At 43.1% G+C, this 19,477-nt stretch overlaps 1 protein-coding gene across 1 annotated transcript in view; it reads right to left on the bottom strand.

The window, feature by feature from the left end:
* TECTA (tectorin alpha) overlaps positions 1–13,665 on the bottom strand; it is a 102,705-nt gene extending 89,040 nt beyond the window's left edge. Inside the window, exons 1-3 of the mRNA XM_030221689.1 lie at positions 13,602–13,665; positions 12,726–12,859; positions 2,292–2,579 (exon numbers count right to left, since the gene is read on the bottom strand). Of these exons, the coding sequence (XP_030077549.1) occupies positions 2,292–2,579; positions 12,726–12,859; positions 13,602–13,665 (486 nt within the window). The remainder of the gene's footprint in view (positions 1–2,291; positions 2,580–12,725; positions 12,860–13,601) is intronic.
* Between the last annotated feature and the right edge of the window lie 5,812 nt (positions 13,666–19,477).

Raw genomic sequence — 19,477 nt, 5'->3', positions numbered from 1 at the left:
AAAAGGACCCTTTTTTAAGGGGTCAGAAATGGACGTGCGGCAAAATAAAAAACAGTGTGCGTCCATTTTTGGCCTCCTGAGACCTTACCGTCACCCATTGGCTTAGTGATAAGGTCTCATGCGCTACCCTGGCAGTAGGCATGCAGCGCACGCCCACTGCCATTTACCGCTGGGTAAGCGCCACATGGTAGAAAATAGAAAATATTTTTCTACCGTGTGTTTTTGGCGCATGCCAAATTCAGAATTACTGCCCAGGGCACGTGGTAGCTGGGTGGTAATGCTGATTTGGCGCGTGCTTGGTGCACGTAGGCCCTTACGCGTCTTTGTAAAAGGGACGCTCTGTAAGTTATGAAGGTATTTGCAGAATAGCGCTTAGAAAGCTTACTGACATATAAAAATGTAAGTGTGCACATACCCATGTATATGCTAGTATTCTAAACTTTATGCGCATAGGGTCAGATTCTAGATAACGTGCCTAAAAAATCCGTGTGGTAAAAATTTCCACCTAAGTGTATTCTATAAGCGGCACCTAGATTTAGGCACAGTATATAGAATACGCTTAGTTGATATCCCAGCATCTAAAACTACACGCCTCCATTTACAACAATTGTAAATCCTTGGCACATACATTTACGTGCACTGGGCCATATTCTATAACTAAGCATGTAAATTTTGGAATGCCCATGAATCACCCATTTTCCCACCTATAGCCACACCCCTTTTTGAACTGCATGCATTACAATTTAGGCACAGTTCATCACAGAATACGTGTAGCGAGTTGTGCATGTAAATTCTAATTATTACCAATTAGTGCTCATTATTGCTTGTTAAGTGCTGTTATCAATACTGATTAGCTTGTTAAGCCAATTAAGTGCATTGTTATAGAATCTGCCTGGATTTAGGCGCGGAACTCTAAGTGCGCTATATAGAATCCAGAGGATAATGGCTGCAGAAATGTTAGTGCCTAATTTATAGAATTCCCTTCTAATGATCAAACTTAAAGTTTTGACAAAAAATAGAGCAGATAAAGTGTTTGTGTGTCCAATTCTGAAATAGCACCTTTTGTCAGATTTTATTGCTTATAATTCGTAGGAGGGAAAAATTTCACTGGAATAAAACCTGTGCAAGCAGCAATCTAGGAAAAAAAATCACAGTGACTCTATCCTTCTAATTCTATAAAAGTTGCCAAAAATTGTGCTCGCCCCAATTGCGCATGCAATTTAATTGAATAACAAGCTAATTAGAGTCAATAATTGCCTTTTTAACAAGTAATTATTGGCACTAATTAGATTTACTTGCCATTTATGTGTAATCTGGAAAAGGGGGTGCAGGAATAGGAGGGTCATGGGCATAACGGGGGCGTTCCTGAAATTAACGCACATTGTTCTAGAATAACGGGGATATGTGTGTTCGTTTGTACTACATTTCAGTTGGTGCAAATGGCCGTGCGATTCCCAGGTGTACACATTATTCTATATACTGCGCCTAATTTTTAAGTGCAACTTATAGAATAGCGCTTTTTTGCTGCTGATTTTTTGGACGCCATATATAGAATCTAGCCCTTTATGCATTAAGGGCCCCGTTTACTAAGCCGCACTGTAGGTGCACTAATGTTGTTAGCGTGCACTAAAAATTAGCACGCGCTAACACTAGAGACACCCATAGGAATATGTGGGTGTCTCTAGCGTTAGTGTGTGCTAAAAATGCTACCACACCTTGGTAAATAGGGCCCTAAGAGTTTTCTTTTTAAAAAATGAACAGGTTGGGGCTTGTAGTAGCTTCCACCTTCCAGTCCAGGTGTAATGGGGAGAAGGATGACCGAGAATTTGAACAAGAACATGAGTATGAATCTTATTATGGACATAGATATGTTTATGGCTAAGATGATGAACGATATTGGAGACTCAGTGGATTAGAGTTGGGCGGACTAGTTTGTCATGAGTAGTGGTGTTCTTCTATGTGAAGATTCGTTTTACGATATGTTTTTATTGATATAGTTTAGATTTTGTAAATTTAAAATTTTATGTGCAAAGATTTCAAAATGTCAGCTCTGCACCTTCCCTTTTCCCAGGCTCAGCTCTTTGTGGGAAGCATCATGGAACGGATACTTTTACCCACAGAAATGGAAGGCAGTCTTTAGCCCCCAATTTTAACCAGAATAAAATCTTTAAAAATTGCCTTCCCCCATAAGCAGTTTCTTCAAATCAAGCACATTTTATGAAATGGCTATCCATACTTTCCTCTGGAAATAATGTCAAACAAACAATGATCATTTTTGCATTAATCATTACTGGAGTGGTGCTGCTGCCTCCATAGAAGGTAACTTCATCCCACGTGGACACAAAAACCCAGGTAGCTGAGAAAGACTTTAGATGTTTAAAGTATTTCTTCACATCACTGGAGACTTTTCTCAGGATCATTGGATCAGTGGTTTCTCTGTAGTAGATCTCTCCTCTGATTCCATTATGAACGTCAGCCCAAAAAGGTGCAATAAAAGCCCTGCCGTCTGCCAGTGGAAAGGCCTCGGGTGTAAATTGACTCACCAAGGCATTGAATGAAATTACACCATTGTTGTTCACCTAAGATGACAAAAGTTTATAATCAAAAATATATAAATAGGAAGTTCGTGACTATAAACACATACCCCTTATTTCAAAGTGTATTATTATAAGGTATAAAAACCACTGAAAAAATTGTACAAAATGTATTTAAATGTACTCTAAAGATCAGTTTGAAAAGTGCTCAGTTCACACGTCAGTCATTGTAAACATGACTGGCTGAGTAAGAGAACCATCATCAGACCTTAGTGTTCTCAAATATTCGAGTCCAATCATGATAGACCCCTTGATGTCAAACAGCAGAAAGACTTCAATTAATGACTGCAAACGCTGTGCTATTGATTGTGTAAATGTTTACAACAAAAGTTACTTTTACTAGATAGAAATATACTTGTGTTAGATGTGTTTCATGCTATATTGCCTGGAACATTATCCTAAATGAATGATAGAGCAGCACATATATATATATATACAGTCAACATAATATGTCCACTAATAAAGTAACGCCCTCTTATATAAAAGTGTAGGAATTGCGCAGCGGATCCGCTATATATAAGTGCTTATCTGCAGACTCTTTCAATGCTGTAGTGAACGCCAATATCACGAGGTTGGATTCGTGCCCAGTCTAGGAAGTGCTCCCCCAAAATTAAATTCAGCAAAATGATGCTCTGGCAGTTGCTACTTGAATCTTTGGGGCCCTTTTACTAAGGTGCTCTGAAATCTGGGCTTAGTGCGGTTCTAACAAGGAACTTTTCGGGCACGAAGCCCACATTTACCATGGTCTATTTTTAAAGCTTTTTCTTTTTTTTTTTTTTTGCAGGTCATGTGCTAATGTTCACGTTTACACATGGTGCCTGCAAAAAAATTAACATGGGAACACAGCCCTCCTATTTAGGAGGCATTAAGAGTTCCCATATTAAATCTGCATTACCTACTTAGCAAGTGATAATCAGAATGCACTACCTAAATAATGCTTCCACTGCTGGAAACAGGATGCTGGCCTTGATGGACCTTTGGTCTATCCCAGTGTGGCAATACTTATGTACTTATGTTCATTCTCTGCTCATGCCACATCCTCTGAAAATATATTTAAAAAGTAGCTAACATGCAGTTTAGCAAGTGCTAACAAGCAAAATACTGCAAAACACTTTAATGCATTTTGCATTAAGTCGGTTTTCACAGGCTAAGCATGCGTTAGGGCTTAATGCCCTTTAGTAAAAGGGTGTCTTTATGGCCAAAGCAATATTTTCATTTGTTAAAGCAGCAAATTTTATGCCATCTGAAATTGTGTATACAGAGCCTTCTGTTTCATTACGCAAACTAAGGGGCCCTTTTTACTAAGATGCGTAGGCACCTACGCATGGCCTGATGTTCACCAATTCGGAGCTACCGCTTGGCCCATGCGGTAATTTCATTTTTTATGCGCATCCGCTACGCAAGCCAGAAAAAATATTTTATTTTCTGGCGTGTGGCGAAAATCGGGCGGGAACTCCTACTTGACGCCCATAGGCAATTACCATCAATGGCTGGCGGTAAGGTCTTAGACCCAAAATGGATGTGCGCCAATGTTTATTTTACCACACGTCCATTTTTGGCAAAAATTTAAAAAAAGGCATTTTTTGCAGGTGTGTTGAAAAATGGATCTGTGCACGCCCAAAGCCCACACCTATACTAATGCAGGCCATTTTTCAGCACACCTTAGTAAAAGGACCCCTAGGTAATTAGCTAGATTGCAAGAATTTTGGAGATAGTAGGAGCAACTGGAAATAGCAGCTCTGTTTATTGTTCCATCTCCATCCTAGGCCTCAGCCCCTCCACTCCTGGGCAGCATACAGAAATCAAAAGGGGAGAAGTGAAGCTAGAGTGAGCCTGTAGAGCACAGAAGAACAGAGCAAAGAGTAACTATGAGCTTCCTGATCAAGCCAAACCCACTCTTATTATTCCTCCTGCTCCTCCTGTCTTCAGGGAACAGGAGAGGATGGGATGAGGCTGGGATGGATGACAGAGCAAAAATGACTTTTAGGTCTTATCTGCATATTTCTGTTTCTAATTACTTTGTGGTCATTTCCTCTGTATTTGGTGACTGAGGTGACTTCTCTCTGGAGATCTGTAGAAGTCCATTTTTTTGTGTGTTTTCCCAGTAGGAGATGTATTGGAATTCTAGAGTCCAGAGTAATATTTGCAGTGTTGCCTACAACACAATTGCTGTTTGAGTTCTGGGAGTTATAGCTTTTGTCAGACTTCACCCATTACAAATTCATGCTATCCTCCTTCCAGTCCTCCCTATTCCTTGCCAAACAGGAATATTATTCTCAATTAACTAATTCTCTTGGCTCCAACCCTCGTCGCCTCTTCGCCACCCTCAACTCCCTACTTAAAGTGCCCTCCGCTCCCACCCCTCCCCCTCACTCTCTCCTCAAACACTAGCTGACTACTTTCGCGATAAGGTGCAGAAGATAAACCTTGAATTCACTTCCAAGCCTTCTCCTCCCTGTGACTTCTTAACCCACTCCCTCAACCAACCTAGCCTGGCCTCCTCCTCCTTCTCCTCCTTCCCTGAGATCACCGAAGAGGAAACTGCTTGCCTTCTCTCTTCCTCTAAGTGCACCACCTGTTCCTCTGATCCCATTCTCACCAATCTGCTTAACAACATCTCTCCTACAGTCAACCCCTCAATCTGTCACATCCTCAACCTCTCTCTCTCCACTGCTACTGTCCCTGACACCTTCAAGCATGCTGTAGTCACATCACTTCTCAAAAAACCATCACTAGACCCCACCTGTCCCTCCAACTACCGTCCCATCTCTCTTCTACCCTTCCTCTCCAAATTACTTGAACGCGCTGTCCACAGCCGCTGCCTTGATTTCCTCTCCTTTCAGGCCGTCCTCGATCCGCTCCAATCCGGCTTTCGCCCACTACACTCGACAGAAACAGCACTCTCTAAAGTCTGTAATGACTTGTTCCTTGCCAAATCCAAAGGTCACTATTCCATCCTTATCCTCCTCGACCTATCTGCCGCCTTTGACACTGTCAATCATAATTTACTTCTTGACACACTGTCCTCATTCGGGTTCCAGGGCTCCATCCTCTCCTGGTTCTCTTCGTATCTTTCCCAACGCACCTTCAGAGTATATTCTAATGGCTCTTCTTCCACCCCCATCCTGCTCTCTGTTGGGGTTCCTCAAGGTTCTGTCCTTGAACCGCTTCTTTTCTTGATCTACACCTCTTCCCTGGGCTCGCTGATCTCATCAAATGGTTTCCAGTACCATCTCTATGCTGATGACACCTAGCTTTATCTCTCCACTCCCGACATCACGGTCGAAACCCAGGCCAAGGTTTTGGCCTGCCTTTCAGACATCGCTGCCTGGATGTCCAACCGGCATCTGAAACTGAACATGGCAAAGACTGAGCTCCTTGTCTTTCCACCCAAACCCTCTTCTCCTCTTCCCCCACTTTCCGACTCTGTTGACAACGCCCTCATCCTCCCCGTTGCTTCAGCCCGCAATCTCGGAGTCATCTTCAACTCCTCCCTCTCCTTCTCTGCCCATATCCAGCAGACAGCTAAGACCTGTCGCTTCTTCCTTTATAATATTAGCAAAATTTGCCCATTCCTCTCTGAACAGACCACCCGAACCCTCGTCCACTCACTCGTCACCTCTCGTCTTGACTATTGCAACCTTCTCACTGGCCTCCCGCTTAACCATCTATCCCCCCTTCAATCTGTCCAAAATTCTGCCACACGTCTTATCTACTGCGTGAACTGATACTCTCATACACCCCTCTCCTCAAGTCACTTCACTGGCTCCCGATCCGCTACCGTATACAGTTCAAGCTTCTCCTTTTAACCTTCAAATGCACTCAATCTGCAACCCCCCAGTACCTCTCTACACTCCTCTCCCCGTATGTTCCCACCCGTAACCTCCGCTCTCAGGACAAATCACTCCTATCTGTACCCTTCTCCACCACCGCTAACTCCAGACTCCGCCCCTTCTGCCTCGCATCACCATATGCCTGGAACAGCCTTCCCGAGCCCATACGTCATGTGCCCTCCCTGCCCATCTTCAAGTCCTTACTCAAAGCCCATCTCTTCTCCCTTGCTTTTGGCGCATAACCACCTTCCCCACTCATGATACCTACACTGACTACATAGTTTGTAACCTTTAGATTGTAAGCTCTTTTGAGCAGGGACGGTCCTTCCCCATGTTAAACTTGTACAGCGCTGCGTAACCCTGGCAGCGCTATAGAAATGCTAAGTAGTAGTAGTAGTTTTGGGTGTTGCCTCACAAGGTGCCTGACAGTGGAGGGATTTTGTTTCATTGCAACTGAGGTGACAACAGAGTCTGAATTTTTTTTTCTTTTATTTTATGATGAGTAGTAAGGAGAAAACATCCTAGTTCAAACTAGCCAATTTCTTACTCATTTTAGTTCACAAAAGTCTTCAATCGGGTCACCTCCAGTATCTATCACAACATTTAATCACTTACTGCTCCTTGCAAACTCATTTCTTACAAGTACCTCCCCTTGCATTCTGTTTGCCTCCCTTGCGGTCTGTTCGTCTCTCCACTATTCGTTCCAGGATATTTACTGTGATGGGCCCTTCCCTTTGGAATTCTCTTTCTCTGGCTCTATGGCTAGAAACTTCCCTGCCCATTTTCAAATCCCAGCTTAAAGCACATTTATTCACACTCACTTTTGATCCCAGTCAGCCTTCACCGACGTGGCTCGGACAACATAATTGCATCCTTCCTGTACCGGTCTACTCTATGTGCTTATCTTTCTGCCCATTCCCTCTTAACTCTTGATAGCATCTTTGTCTCTGCTTTCCTGTTTTTATTGTAGTTTTTGGAATTGTGAACCGCCTTGATGGCTGTCCTCCAGGGGGTATATCAAACATTAATAAACTTGCTGGCCAATATTCAAAGCAAATTCTCTGGGGCCGATATTCAGACCGTGAGAGTTAGCCAAGCTAACTTCTACGGTCACCGCTAAACCTGAATATTCTCAATGCCGGGCCATTTCTGGTGACCGACATTAAATATCCGGCTTATTTATGGCCGGTTAGAAGATAACCGGCTATGTTGATATTCAGACTCAGCCAGTTATCCTATAACTGACCAAAGATATCCCACATAATTATGCGGCCAAATATAGCCGTTAACATAGGGCTAAAAAAGAGCGGATAACCGGTTATGTTGGCAGATATGACCGGCTATCTGCTATCCACTATCCAGTGATATTCAGTGGGAGATAGCTGGCTACTCCCCCCCATTGGATATTGTTATGGGGCATTTAATCAGTCAGGTGCCGATCCTGGCTGGTTAAATGCTTGAACTTGGCAAGTCTCCATAATAGAAGAAAAATAATAGACCAACATTTAATACAATTAAATTAAACCATTCTTCTATGTACCTTCTCTAAAAAGATAAGTCTTAAGAGCCTTACAAAAAGTAAAATAGGACTCAATTTGCCGAATACTCAGAGGCAACAAGTTCTGAACTTTTACTGCTTGATACAAATACAATGACTCCAGAATCAACTTTACATTGCACACCCTTTGCAGCTTCCGACACTGTTCTTTTCGTGCTGAACAAAAGGCAGGTGAAAAATCCAAGTACTTAACTAAATGACTAAAACTATCCTCGTATAAAGATTTAAAAATAAGACAAGCTCATTTCAACCTGATTTTCATATCAATAGGAAGCCAATGCAACATTTGCAAAAGTGGTGTAGCTCTCTCAAACCTACTCTGGCTGAAAAGCAATCGAGCTGCTGTATTTTGCAAAAACTGCAGCTTACCAATCAATCAATCAATCAATCAATCAATCAATCAATCAATCAATCATTGTAGCTGACTGCCCTGTGTTATCTGCAATGTAGTTAATGAATGGTAACCAAAGTATCTTAACATTAACTGAATGGGAACCTGCTCAGAGCACTTCAAACAATTAATGTTCAAGTTGTGCCATTACCGTGCAGTAATTTTGGCAACGGCACACTGCAAATTCTTACCACATTTTAGTAAATAGGCCCCTTTCAAAGCTATTTGTCTGAGAACAGAATACAATATACTTATTTTTCCATTTTCAGCATTAGACCCTCTACTTTTAAAATGGCATGTTAGGGACACTCTGTATGTTTCATTAAGTCAGTTCTAAATGGTTTTATTCCTGGAATGATTGAATCTATTAAAATTACCTCAATCACTTAGATCCTGAGATTCACACGTTTCCAGTGGCATAACAGAAATGTTTGTGGGACAAATGAAAGTGGCACTTAAAAGATTTCATGATCAAAATGCTAAGTGAAGCTGACTTAATTCAGCTTCTTCTAAACAACAGGGAAGCAAAAGGACTTGACAATCTCTATCTACATTTTCATAGAAAACTAATTAAAAGAAAACATTTGTGCACAGTTGGCAGGGATTTCACCACATTCTAGACGCTATCTTCCTCTCTATCATTATTGTTCTTAATAAAATATTAAATTTGATCTTAACCAAAGGAAATTACTTACACAAAGGAAATTACTTATATTTCTAAAAAAAATGGATAAATTGCTAATACAATTTTTTTTATCAGTATCTCAAGTTTTTATTACACTTATGTAATGAACTATTCAACAACAGCAGCTATTGCATTTAAATCATAGGTCCTCTATTGTTCCTGTTTTTTACAAAAAAACAATAAAAGCCATAATTAAAATCTTAAATTGTGTCTGGCTTCTCCTCTGTTGGTTTATTGGCTTCAATCTGTAATCTGAATACATCGGGCCCTGTCATCACATGCGACCTGCTAGCATTGAGCATTCAGATTTCAGACTGAAGTGGGCAGAGACGAGTCAGAGTCTCTACAGAGTGGAGGAGTGGCCTAATGGTTAGTGCAGAGCAGGGGCGTAGCCAGACTTCGGCGGGAGGGGGGTCCAGAGCACATTTTATCCCCCCCCCCGGTGCCGCCGACCCCCTCCCGCCATCGCCGCCACCACCAACTTTGACCCCCCCCTGCCGATGACCCTCTCGACCCCCCTCCCACCGCCAACCCTCCCCCACCGTCACCTACCTTTGCTGGCGGGGGACCCCAACCCCTGCCAGCCGAGGTCCTCTTCTTCCTTCGCTCTGAGTCTGACGTCAGACTCAGAAACAGAATGAAGGAAGAAGAGGATCTCGGCTGGCGGGGGTTGGGGTCCCCCGCCAGCAAAGGTAGCAGACGGTGACTGCAGGTTTGCGGCGGGAGGGGGGTCGAGAGGGTCATCGGCAGGAGGGTCCAGGTCCAAATCTATGGGGGCCCAGGCCCCCGTGGCCCCACTTAGCTACGCCCCTGGTGCAACCTGGGTTCAATTCCCACTGCAGTTCCTTGTAACCTTGGGTGAGTTACTTAACCCTCCACTGCCCCAGGTACAAAAACTTAGGGGCCCTTTTACTAAGCCGCGTAGGCACTTACGCACACCCAACACGTGTCAATTTGGAGTTACCGCCTGGCTACCGCATGGCTCTTGTGGTAATTTCATTTCTGATGCACATTTGCTACGCGAGCCGGAAAATAATTTTTATTTTCTGGTGTGTGGCAGAAACCGGGCGGCAATCGTCATTCTACGTGTGTAAACGATTACCGCACTGTTAACGCGTGAGACCTTACCGCTAAGTCAATGGCCGGTGGTAGACTCAAAATGGACGTGCGCCAATTTTTATTTTGCTGCACGTCCATTTTTGGCAAAAAAAGAAAAAAAAGGCCTTTTTTACAGGCGCGCTGAAAAATGGATCTGCGCACACCCAAAACATGCGCCTACACTAGCACAGCCTATTTTTCGGTGCACCTTAGTAAAAGGGCTCCTTAAATTGTGCGCCCTCTAGGGACAGAGAAAGTACCTGCATAAAATGTGTACAGCAATGTGTACATCTAGTAGCACTATAGAAATGATTAGTAGTACTACTACTACTACTACTATTATTTAGCATTTCTATAGCGCTACAAGGCATACGCAGCGCTGCACAAACATAGAAGAAAGACAGTCCCTGCTCAAAGAGCTTACAATCTAATAGACAAAAAATAAATAAAGTAAGCAAATCAAATCAATTAATGTGAACGGGAAGGAGGAGAGGAGGGTAGGTGGAGGCAAGTGGTTACAAGTGGTTACGAGTCAAAAGCAATGTTAAAGAGGTGGGCTTTCAGTCTAGATTTAAAGGTGGCCAAGGATGGGGCAAGACGTAGGGGCTCAGGAAGATTATTCCAGGCGTAGGGTGCAGCGAGACAGAAGGCGCGAAGTCTGGAGTTGGCAGTAGTGGAGAAGGGAACAGATAAGAAGGATTTATCCATGGAGCGGAGTGCACGGGAAGGGGTGTAGGGAAGGACGAGTGTGGAGAGATACTGGGGAGCAGCAGAGTGAATACATTTATAGGTTAGTAGAAGAAGTTTGAACAGGATGCGAAAACGGATAGGGAGCCAGTGAAGGGTCTTGAGGAGAGGGGTAGTATGAGTAAAGCGACCCTGGCGGAAGATGAGACGGGCAGCAGAGTTTTGAACCGACTGGAGAGAGGAGAGGTGACTAAGTGGGAGACCAGCAAGAAGCAGATTGCAGTAGTCTAAACGAGAGGTGACAAGGGTGTGGATGAGGGTTTTGGTAGAGTGCTCGGAAAGAAAGGGGCGGATTTTACGGATGTTGTAAAGAAAGAAACGACAGGTCTTGGTGGTCTGCTGGATATGAGCAGAGAAGGAGAGAGAAGAGTCAAAGATGACCCCAAGGTTTCGAGCTGAGGAGACAGGTAGAATGAGAAAGCCATCAACAGAAATAGAAAACGGGGGGAGCGGGGAGGTGGGTTTGGGGGGGAAAATGAGAAGCTCGGTTTTGGTCATATTTAATTTAAGGTGGCGTTGAGACATCCAGGCAGCAATGTCAGACAAGCATGCTGAAACTTTGGTTTGGATGCAAGGTGAGATATCAGGGGTAGAAAGGTAGATTTGGGAGTCATCAGCATAGAGATGGTAGGAAAAGCCATGGGATGAGATTAATGAACCAAGGGAAGAAGTGTAGATAGAAAAGAGGAGGGGACCAAGAACAGAACCCTGAGGTACGCCGACAGGCAGAGGGATAGAAGTAGAAGAGGATCCACCAGTAGTACATAAACAGTGCCGTTTTCCTCCTGGTGGCAGGGAAGAGATCAAGCAGGGGGTGGTGCAGCCAGGAGGGTGGGGGTAGCAAATCTAATACCAGCTTGTGGGGAGCAGAGGAGAGTAATGCTTGAGTAGGTGTGGGTCAGGCTCCTCATACAGGATGTGTCATTCCTGGGGACCTGATAAAACTTTTAGACCCAAAATGGCAGGAAAGGATACCCTTATTTCACAAAATCTCTCATTTCTCTTTTACTAAGCTACGTTAGCCTCTACACGCACCCAACGTACACCAAAATGAACTTACCTCCCGACTACCGCGTGCTTCTTGCAATAATTTAATTTTTGGCGCGCATCCGCTACGCGCGTCTGGAAAATATTTTTTTTATTTTCGGACTTACGTAGAGGACACGCACCAAGTGGCATCTGATGTGCGTAGGTCCTTACCGCGCAGATTCCTTACCGCTAGGACTATGGCTGGCAGTAAGGTCAGACACCCAAAATGGACACATGGCAATTTTGATTTTGACGCACATGCTTTTTCGGCAAAATTTTTAAAAAGGCTTTTTTTGTATGTGCGCTGAAAAATATTTCTGCTTGCGCCCAAAACCAGCGTCTACACTATCACAAGCCACTTTTTACCGCGGCTTAGGAGAAGGACCCCTTAGACTGTGAGCCCACTAAGGACAGAGAAAGTACCTGAATATAATAAATGTAAACTGCATTGGTTGTACTACAGGAAGGCAGAACATCAAATCCAAATGGAACCTGGTGTAAATCCATATCTTTAGTGAACTTCCCTGACCTGCCCATGGCCACACTCCCTTTTGACTTGCACACTATAAGATGTGTGCGCAAATGTTTATGGAATAGCGCCAATGATTGATTGTTAGCGCCCAATTATTGGCATTAATTGGCTCATTAGCTAACTTAGATGCAAGCACATCTCAGGATAGCGCGAAACATTGTGTATATAAATTTGCGCATTTATAGAATTCAGGGGGATCCAGGCAGAAAAGTATTGGAACATGGAACACATCTTGACATCAGAGCTTACAGGACTTACATAAAGTGTCCGATATGGAACTCCAAAGAAGACTACAGGAATCGATAACTTAATCTCTGAGGAACTCCCATCATCCACTTTAGGGGTTTTCGTATCATTCTGCCAAAATGGATATAGCACCTCCCTAGACTGAGCTGTAACCAGAAAAACAAGGTTTCAAGGTAACCACCAATTATAGACAGGAGCTACTTTAATGCATTCATTTGTGAATACAACCAATTATGAATTTCCTAGGAGTCTAACAATCACATTTCTTAAAATATGGAGGATTAGAGTACGTTTGTGGAAACTAAGGGCAAGGTATATTGGGGAATGGACACTAGGTGGGAAAGAGGACTGTGCAGATAATTCCATCCCAACCATTAGGCAAACTAAACATCTGCCTAGACCAGTGGCAAGAAAATGGCAGAGCAAATTGAAAGTCACCGCCAGTGTGGTGTGAGCACTTGAGCATCCCTTCCGCTCCAAAATGAAATTGGCATCAGAGGAGGAAGGATGCTGCAAGTCTTGAGCACCCACAGATGCATAGAAGCTATGTGCGCTGTGTTTTCTACAGGCTCAGGTTTGAGTGGAGGAAGGAGGTAGGTGGTTGCGGTTGCAGTTGTACACTCTTTTTAATTAGTGTAGTTGAATGCAGGCTTGCATCTGTTTTCTGTATGCTATGCGTATTGTATGATGATGTGGCTTTACACAATATTTGAACATACAATTATTACAATTAATTAATTAATACAATCATACTAAACAATACCTAAATAGTCATCTCTTGCAAGGCATAAAACCAGCAACATTTTTAAATAGTCTAATTTCTAGCTCTGAACAGTGTTAAATATATGTTTGAGACACACATATTTTTATAAAATCAGGAACACTGACCTTTACTATGTAATAATATGAAGACAAAAGACACCTGAATTCCAAGCAGTGAAGAATAAATCATCCTGTAGACACAAGAAATCAGCATCATTAGCCCTCAAGCATCCTGGAGTACATCCATTGAGCAGCCATACTGGTCTTGGCGAATACTGGAGGCTTTGTAGGTTGTCATATTTTTCATTTGACCATGATAAGAATAAAAAGACAATGTATTGCATGAGTTTTTAACCAACATCTCCTGATGGAAAGTCAAGATCTTAGTCGCGTGTGATGAAGGGGTCTACATGGTCTTGAGAGTTTATGTACTAGAATCTCTTTTTATTCTTATATTAGTCTAATAAAAGATGTCTCTGTCTACAGCAGACCACTCCAGACCTATTGTGCAATCCCAAAACCAGGAAAGTATTTAGGATATCCATCTTCATTAATATGCATGCAATCAATTTACTCCTACCAAGGGCAAGAGTATGTCTATCAGGCTTCTGTTATGATATCTAACTAACACTCATAGGAGGTCATTTACTGTGGGTCCTGACAGATAAAGGGAGATTCTATAACAGGTCACGCACATTTATCTACCACTTGGGTGCAAAAGTCTACAGAACACCAGCACATTTACGGGTATGTGTACACTTATTTGCATTAGTGGCAGCAAAACACCTCAGTGCTGTTCTATAAGGGCATACATAAGTGGCATAGCGCATAAATGCAAGGGGGGGCATTACGTGTGCCTTTAACACATTTAGGCACTCACAATTACACCAAGTCTATGCTTGGTGTAACTGCAGGTGCCAACATGTAAGGCGTGCTGATATTGGGTTACACTAGGGTTCTACAATAGAATCTGTGTACCCAGATGCCATTACAGAATAGGCTTTTACCGTATGTCATTGGGGTGCCTAAATGAAGGCACCCACTTACCCCTGGATTCTATAAATGGTGACTAAAGTTCCGTGTAACTGATTTGTGCATGCAACTTAATTGCTTAACTAGCCAATCAGTGCCAATAATAGACTGCTAACAACCAATCATTGGTGTTACTTGCCCTTAATGGGAAAGGGAATGGGACTTGATATACCACCTTTCTGTGGTTTTTGCAACTACATTCAGAGTGGTTTATATAGTATATACAGGTACTTATTTGTACCTGGGGCAATGGAGAGTTAAGTGACTTGCCCAGAGTCACAAGGAGCTGCAGTGGGAATCAAACCCTGTTCCCCAGGATCAAAGTCCGCTGCACTAACCACTAGGCTACTCCTCCACTAGCAACATTCTGTGTAGAATCTCAAATAGTAGCAACATTCCATGTAGAATCTATTTGAGATTCTGGAATCTTGCTATTCTTTGGGGTTCTACATGGAATGTTGCTACTTTTTGAGATTGTGCATGGAATCTTGTTAATGGGACTTGATATACTGCCTTTCTGTGGTTTTTGCAACTACATTCAAAGTGGTTTACATAGTATATACAGGTACTTATTTGTTGTACCAGGGGCAATGGAGGGTTCAGTGACTTGCCCAGAGTCACAAGGAGCTGCAGTGGGAATCAAACCCAGTTCCCTAGGATCAAAGTCCGCTGCACTAGCCACTCAGCTACTCCTCCACTATATACTGTATAATGATCCGAGTGTAAATTTTAACATGCGTAAATTTTGGGGGGCATGGCCAGGGGTGTTCCGGGGGCATTCCAAAATATAGAATTTGGCCAAACCGCACCTAATGTTGATATTGGCATTTAGACCTGCTTTTAGCCCTAAGCACTATTCTACAAAGGACGCATAACCTTTATAGCTCAGTGTGTAAACTTTTTAGGCACCACTTACAGAATTTATCCCATATTGGACCAGATTCTATATATAGCGCCTAAAAATTCTGCACGGTAAAGATTTCCACCTAAGCATATTCTATAAGCGGAGCCTAGATTTAGGCTCGATATATAGAATATGCTTGGGCGGAAATCCTAGCACCTAAAAAACTATGCACGTCCATTTAGGCCAATGAAAACGTGTATGTAGATTTACGCGAACTGCAGAGGCGTAGCTAGGTGGATCGCCAGGGGAGAGGCCGCTCTCCTAAACAGACTTCTGACGGCACGGCACCTATTTTTGATGCAATTTGTCATATTTAAATTAAGCGCCAGTGCCATCTGCAGTCCGCTCTCACTCCTCCTGCGCCCTCAAACCTGGCTACGTTTCTGGCGCACTGGGCCATATTCTATAACTGTGCTCATTTCCCCGCCTATAGCCATGCCCCTTTTGAACTGTGTGCATTAGAATTTAGGTGTACTTCATTACAGAATACGCTTAGCGAATTGTGCATGTTAATTCTAATTATTGCCAATCAGTGCTCATTTTTGCTTGTTAAGTGCTGTTATCAACATTGGTTAGCTTGTTAAGCCAATTAAGTGACACACATTCTTTTAGAATACACCTAGATTTTGGCACGGATCTCTAGGCGTGCTGTGTAGAATCCGAGGGATTGTGCTCTAGCCATTATTTAATGATCCCTGTTGTGTTCTATGGGAGAAAGATTCATCTCACGAATCATTCAGGAATTGTGATGTGTCACCCTTTGTCCTTTTACACTTCGATATAAATGGAATGTGAAAGAGATTCCAGAGGGTCTCATTTCAGAAAACATTCTTCTCTTCATAAGGGTTTTGCAGCCTCTTACCTACGACATATCAAAATTAACCCTCACACTTACCATAGTTGCCTTTCACTTTTTAGTCATATCTCTTGTCATATATACATATAGGGGTCAATTCAATAAAGGGTGCTCGGGCATCTAAAATTAGTGCCTTGTCTTTCTAAGGAAAAGAAATTAATCAAGTTTTAATAAATCAAATATTATAAAGGCAGAAATATGACTGACTTTCTAGAAAGCTCCTCGGAAGTGATAACTGAATGTACCACATTATTGGTGATTTTGCTCAAGAATTGGATAGGAATAATGTTTTTCACTTCTATTTTTGTTATATTAATGCAGTTTTTTGGCATACGCTATCTGTGTGTTAGCTCTACCACTGCTTAGTAAAAGGGCCCCTTAGGGCACCCTATATATAATTATTCCAATAGTACTTGTACCACACTGTTAGCACATGAAGAGAGCATCACTAGTACAAAGAGGAAAGCAATGTTACCTTTATAGAAGTCTCCGATGAGACCCCACTTTGAGTACTGTGTCCTGTTCTGGAGATCACATCTACAAAAGGACATTGACAAGGTAGAAGGATTCAAAGGAGGTTCACCAAAGGGTACTTTGACTGTACTATAAGAGAGACTGAAGGAGCTAAAGATGTACTCTCAGAAAAGAATAATGGAAAGAGAAGATACAACACAAATATTCAAATAACTGGTTTCAATTGAGCACCAGAAAGTAGCATTGTCAAGAGAAAAAAAAGCTCAAAGGACAGGGGGTCATCACATGAAGCTGAAGTGAGGAAAGATCATAAGAAATGTGAGCAAATATTGTGGACACCTGGAACAGATTTCCAGCAGAGGTTATAAGGTACAGTTTAAGCATGCATGGGATAGATACAAAAGGATCATAGTGATAGAGGGAGCAGACCACATATCAGCTAAGACTTTCGAGAGCAAAAGAGGCAGGCAGACTCGGTAGACCAAGAATCATACTTGTACACCTTTAAACCTAACAGAAAAACGATCTAGCTATATATGTTAGTAAGTTGTGTACACACACACACACACACACATATATATATGTATATATATATGTGTATATGTGTGTGTGTGTACACAACTTACTAACAAACATGAAAAGATACATTTTCTGCTTTTCACTGTCCTTTTTGGTGACTCTGGGCAAGTCACTTAACCCTCCATTGCCCCATGTAAGCTGCATTGAGCCTTCCATGAGTGGGAAAGCGCGGGGTACAAATGTAACAAAAAAAAAAACTATACATGAGTTGTTGGATCCTTGTTGGCATTTCATCAGGAGCTGAGGACCACATTTTTCTCCAGGGCATCTTCCCCTGCTCCAACTGGCCTTGGCACTGAAGGAGGGACATGCCAAGGTGGGAATGAAATAAAAAAGGAAACTCAGAAAGGAATCCACATAGATGCATCCAAACCTAGGGATTGCAAAGTAAGACTGCGTGCAGCGCCACACTGCCACTGTCAAAAAATGCTCTGTCTTCTAATCTAGCGTAAACTCCAGAAAATGCATGCATCTACTGGTGGCAAATATGGATTCAAAAACTTAGGCCTTTTTATCTACAAAGAACTGTAAAATTAGCACCGGAACAGCGTGGGGATATAACGCCCCTATGATTAACGCTAATAGCATGCAAATTTTATGCATGCTATTAGCGTTGATTATCAGGGTACTTCTGCGGGAGGATGGTGCCCGGGCATGCACCCAAGGTACAATCCTCCTGCAGAAGTTGTGTGACAGGTCCGGGCTGTCAAAAAAAAAAAAAGCCCCGACCTGTCAAACGTAGCCCGACTGAAGGGCATGGAGGCCCGATGGATCTTCAGACTCCCCCCCAGATACAAGGAGCAGGAGGTCTGGTGCATCTCCATACCCCTACCGCCCCCTAGACACTGGGGGCTGGAGATCAGGTGGACTTCCAGACCTCTCTACCACCCTGGACATGGGGCTGGAGCTGGGCCTGCCAACCCCCACCCAAAAGTCCTCTCAGCAATAAAGAGAATACCTGGTGGTCCAATGGGATCCTACTAGCCACCCTCCACCCACCCTGATGGGTTAGTGCCCCCCAATCTCTGTACCTGGAAGAAGGAGGGAGTAGCACTCCCACTGCTTGTGAGCGCCACCTCAAAATGGCAGTACCCTGCTTGGTGCATCCTGGGATACACTGGGCAGTGCTACACTACCATATGTTTCTCCCTTATATGGTAGTGAAGCCCCACCCTGGGCATCCCAGTATGCACCGCACAGGGCGTCACTATTTTGAGGCGGCGCTCACAGGAGGAGGGAGTGCTACTCCCTCTTCCTACTTCCAGGTATGGGAATGGTGGGATTGGGGGGGGCACTAGGCCACCAGGGTGGGTGGGGGCAACTAGTAAGGTCCCACTGGACCACCAGATATTTTCTTTATTGTTATAAGGGGGGCTTTTGTGTGTGGGGGGTTGGGGGTAAGGAGGTCCACTACTTCCACTGGGAGGGCATTCCAGGCTTCCACCACCCTCTCCATGAAAAAGTATTTCCTGATATGACTCCCAAGTCTGTCACACTGCAACCTCAGTTCGTGCTCACTGGTTCTAATACTTCCCTGTCTCTGAAAAAGATTTGTTTGTATATAAATTCCTTTCAAGTATTTAAATGTCTGCATCGTATCCCCCCTATCCCTCCTTTCCTGAAGAATATACATATTCAGGTTGTCAGATATCTTTTGGCGCAAAGCCCCATACCATTTTTGACACCTTCCTCTGAACTGTTTCCATTCTTTTGATGTCTTTAGTAAGATGCAGCCTCCAAAACTGAACACAGTACTCCAAATGAGGTCTCACCAATGACTAGTAACACCTCCTTTTTTTCTGCTTGTCATGCCGTTCTCCATTCAGGCTAGCATCCTTCTAGCTATGGCCACCGCTGTGTCACGTTGTTTCGCTGCCTTGAGATCTTCAGACACTATCACCTTAAGATCCCTCTCCTGATCCAAGCTTATCAGCCTTTCTCCTCCTATCACAAACAGTTCCTTTAGAATTCTATACCCCCAAATGCATCACTCTACCCTTCTTTGCTTTAAATTTTAACTACCAGACCCTAGACCATTCTAATTTTTGTAGATCTTTTCTCATATTGTCCACTTTTTCTACTACTACTTAACACTTCTATAGCGCTACTGTCCACTCTGTTGCAAATCTTCCTGTCATCTGCAAACAGGCAAAATGT

Source organism: Microcaecilia unicolor, chromosome 12 (assembly GCF_901765095.1).
Source record: "Microcaecilia unicolor chromosome 12, aMicUni1.1, whole genome shotgun sequence".
Lineage (NCBI taxonomy): Eukaryota > Metazoa > Chordata > Amphibia > Gymnophiona > Siphonopidae > Microcaecilia > Microcaecilia unicolor.
Note: the sequence above shows the minus strand (reverse complement) of the source record. Positions and strands in the feature narration are given on the sequence as shown.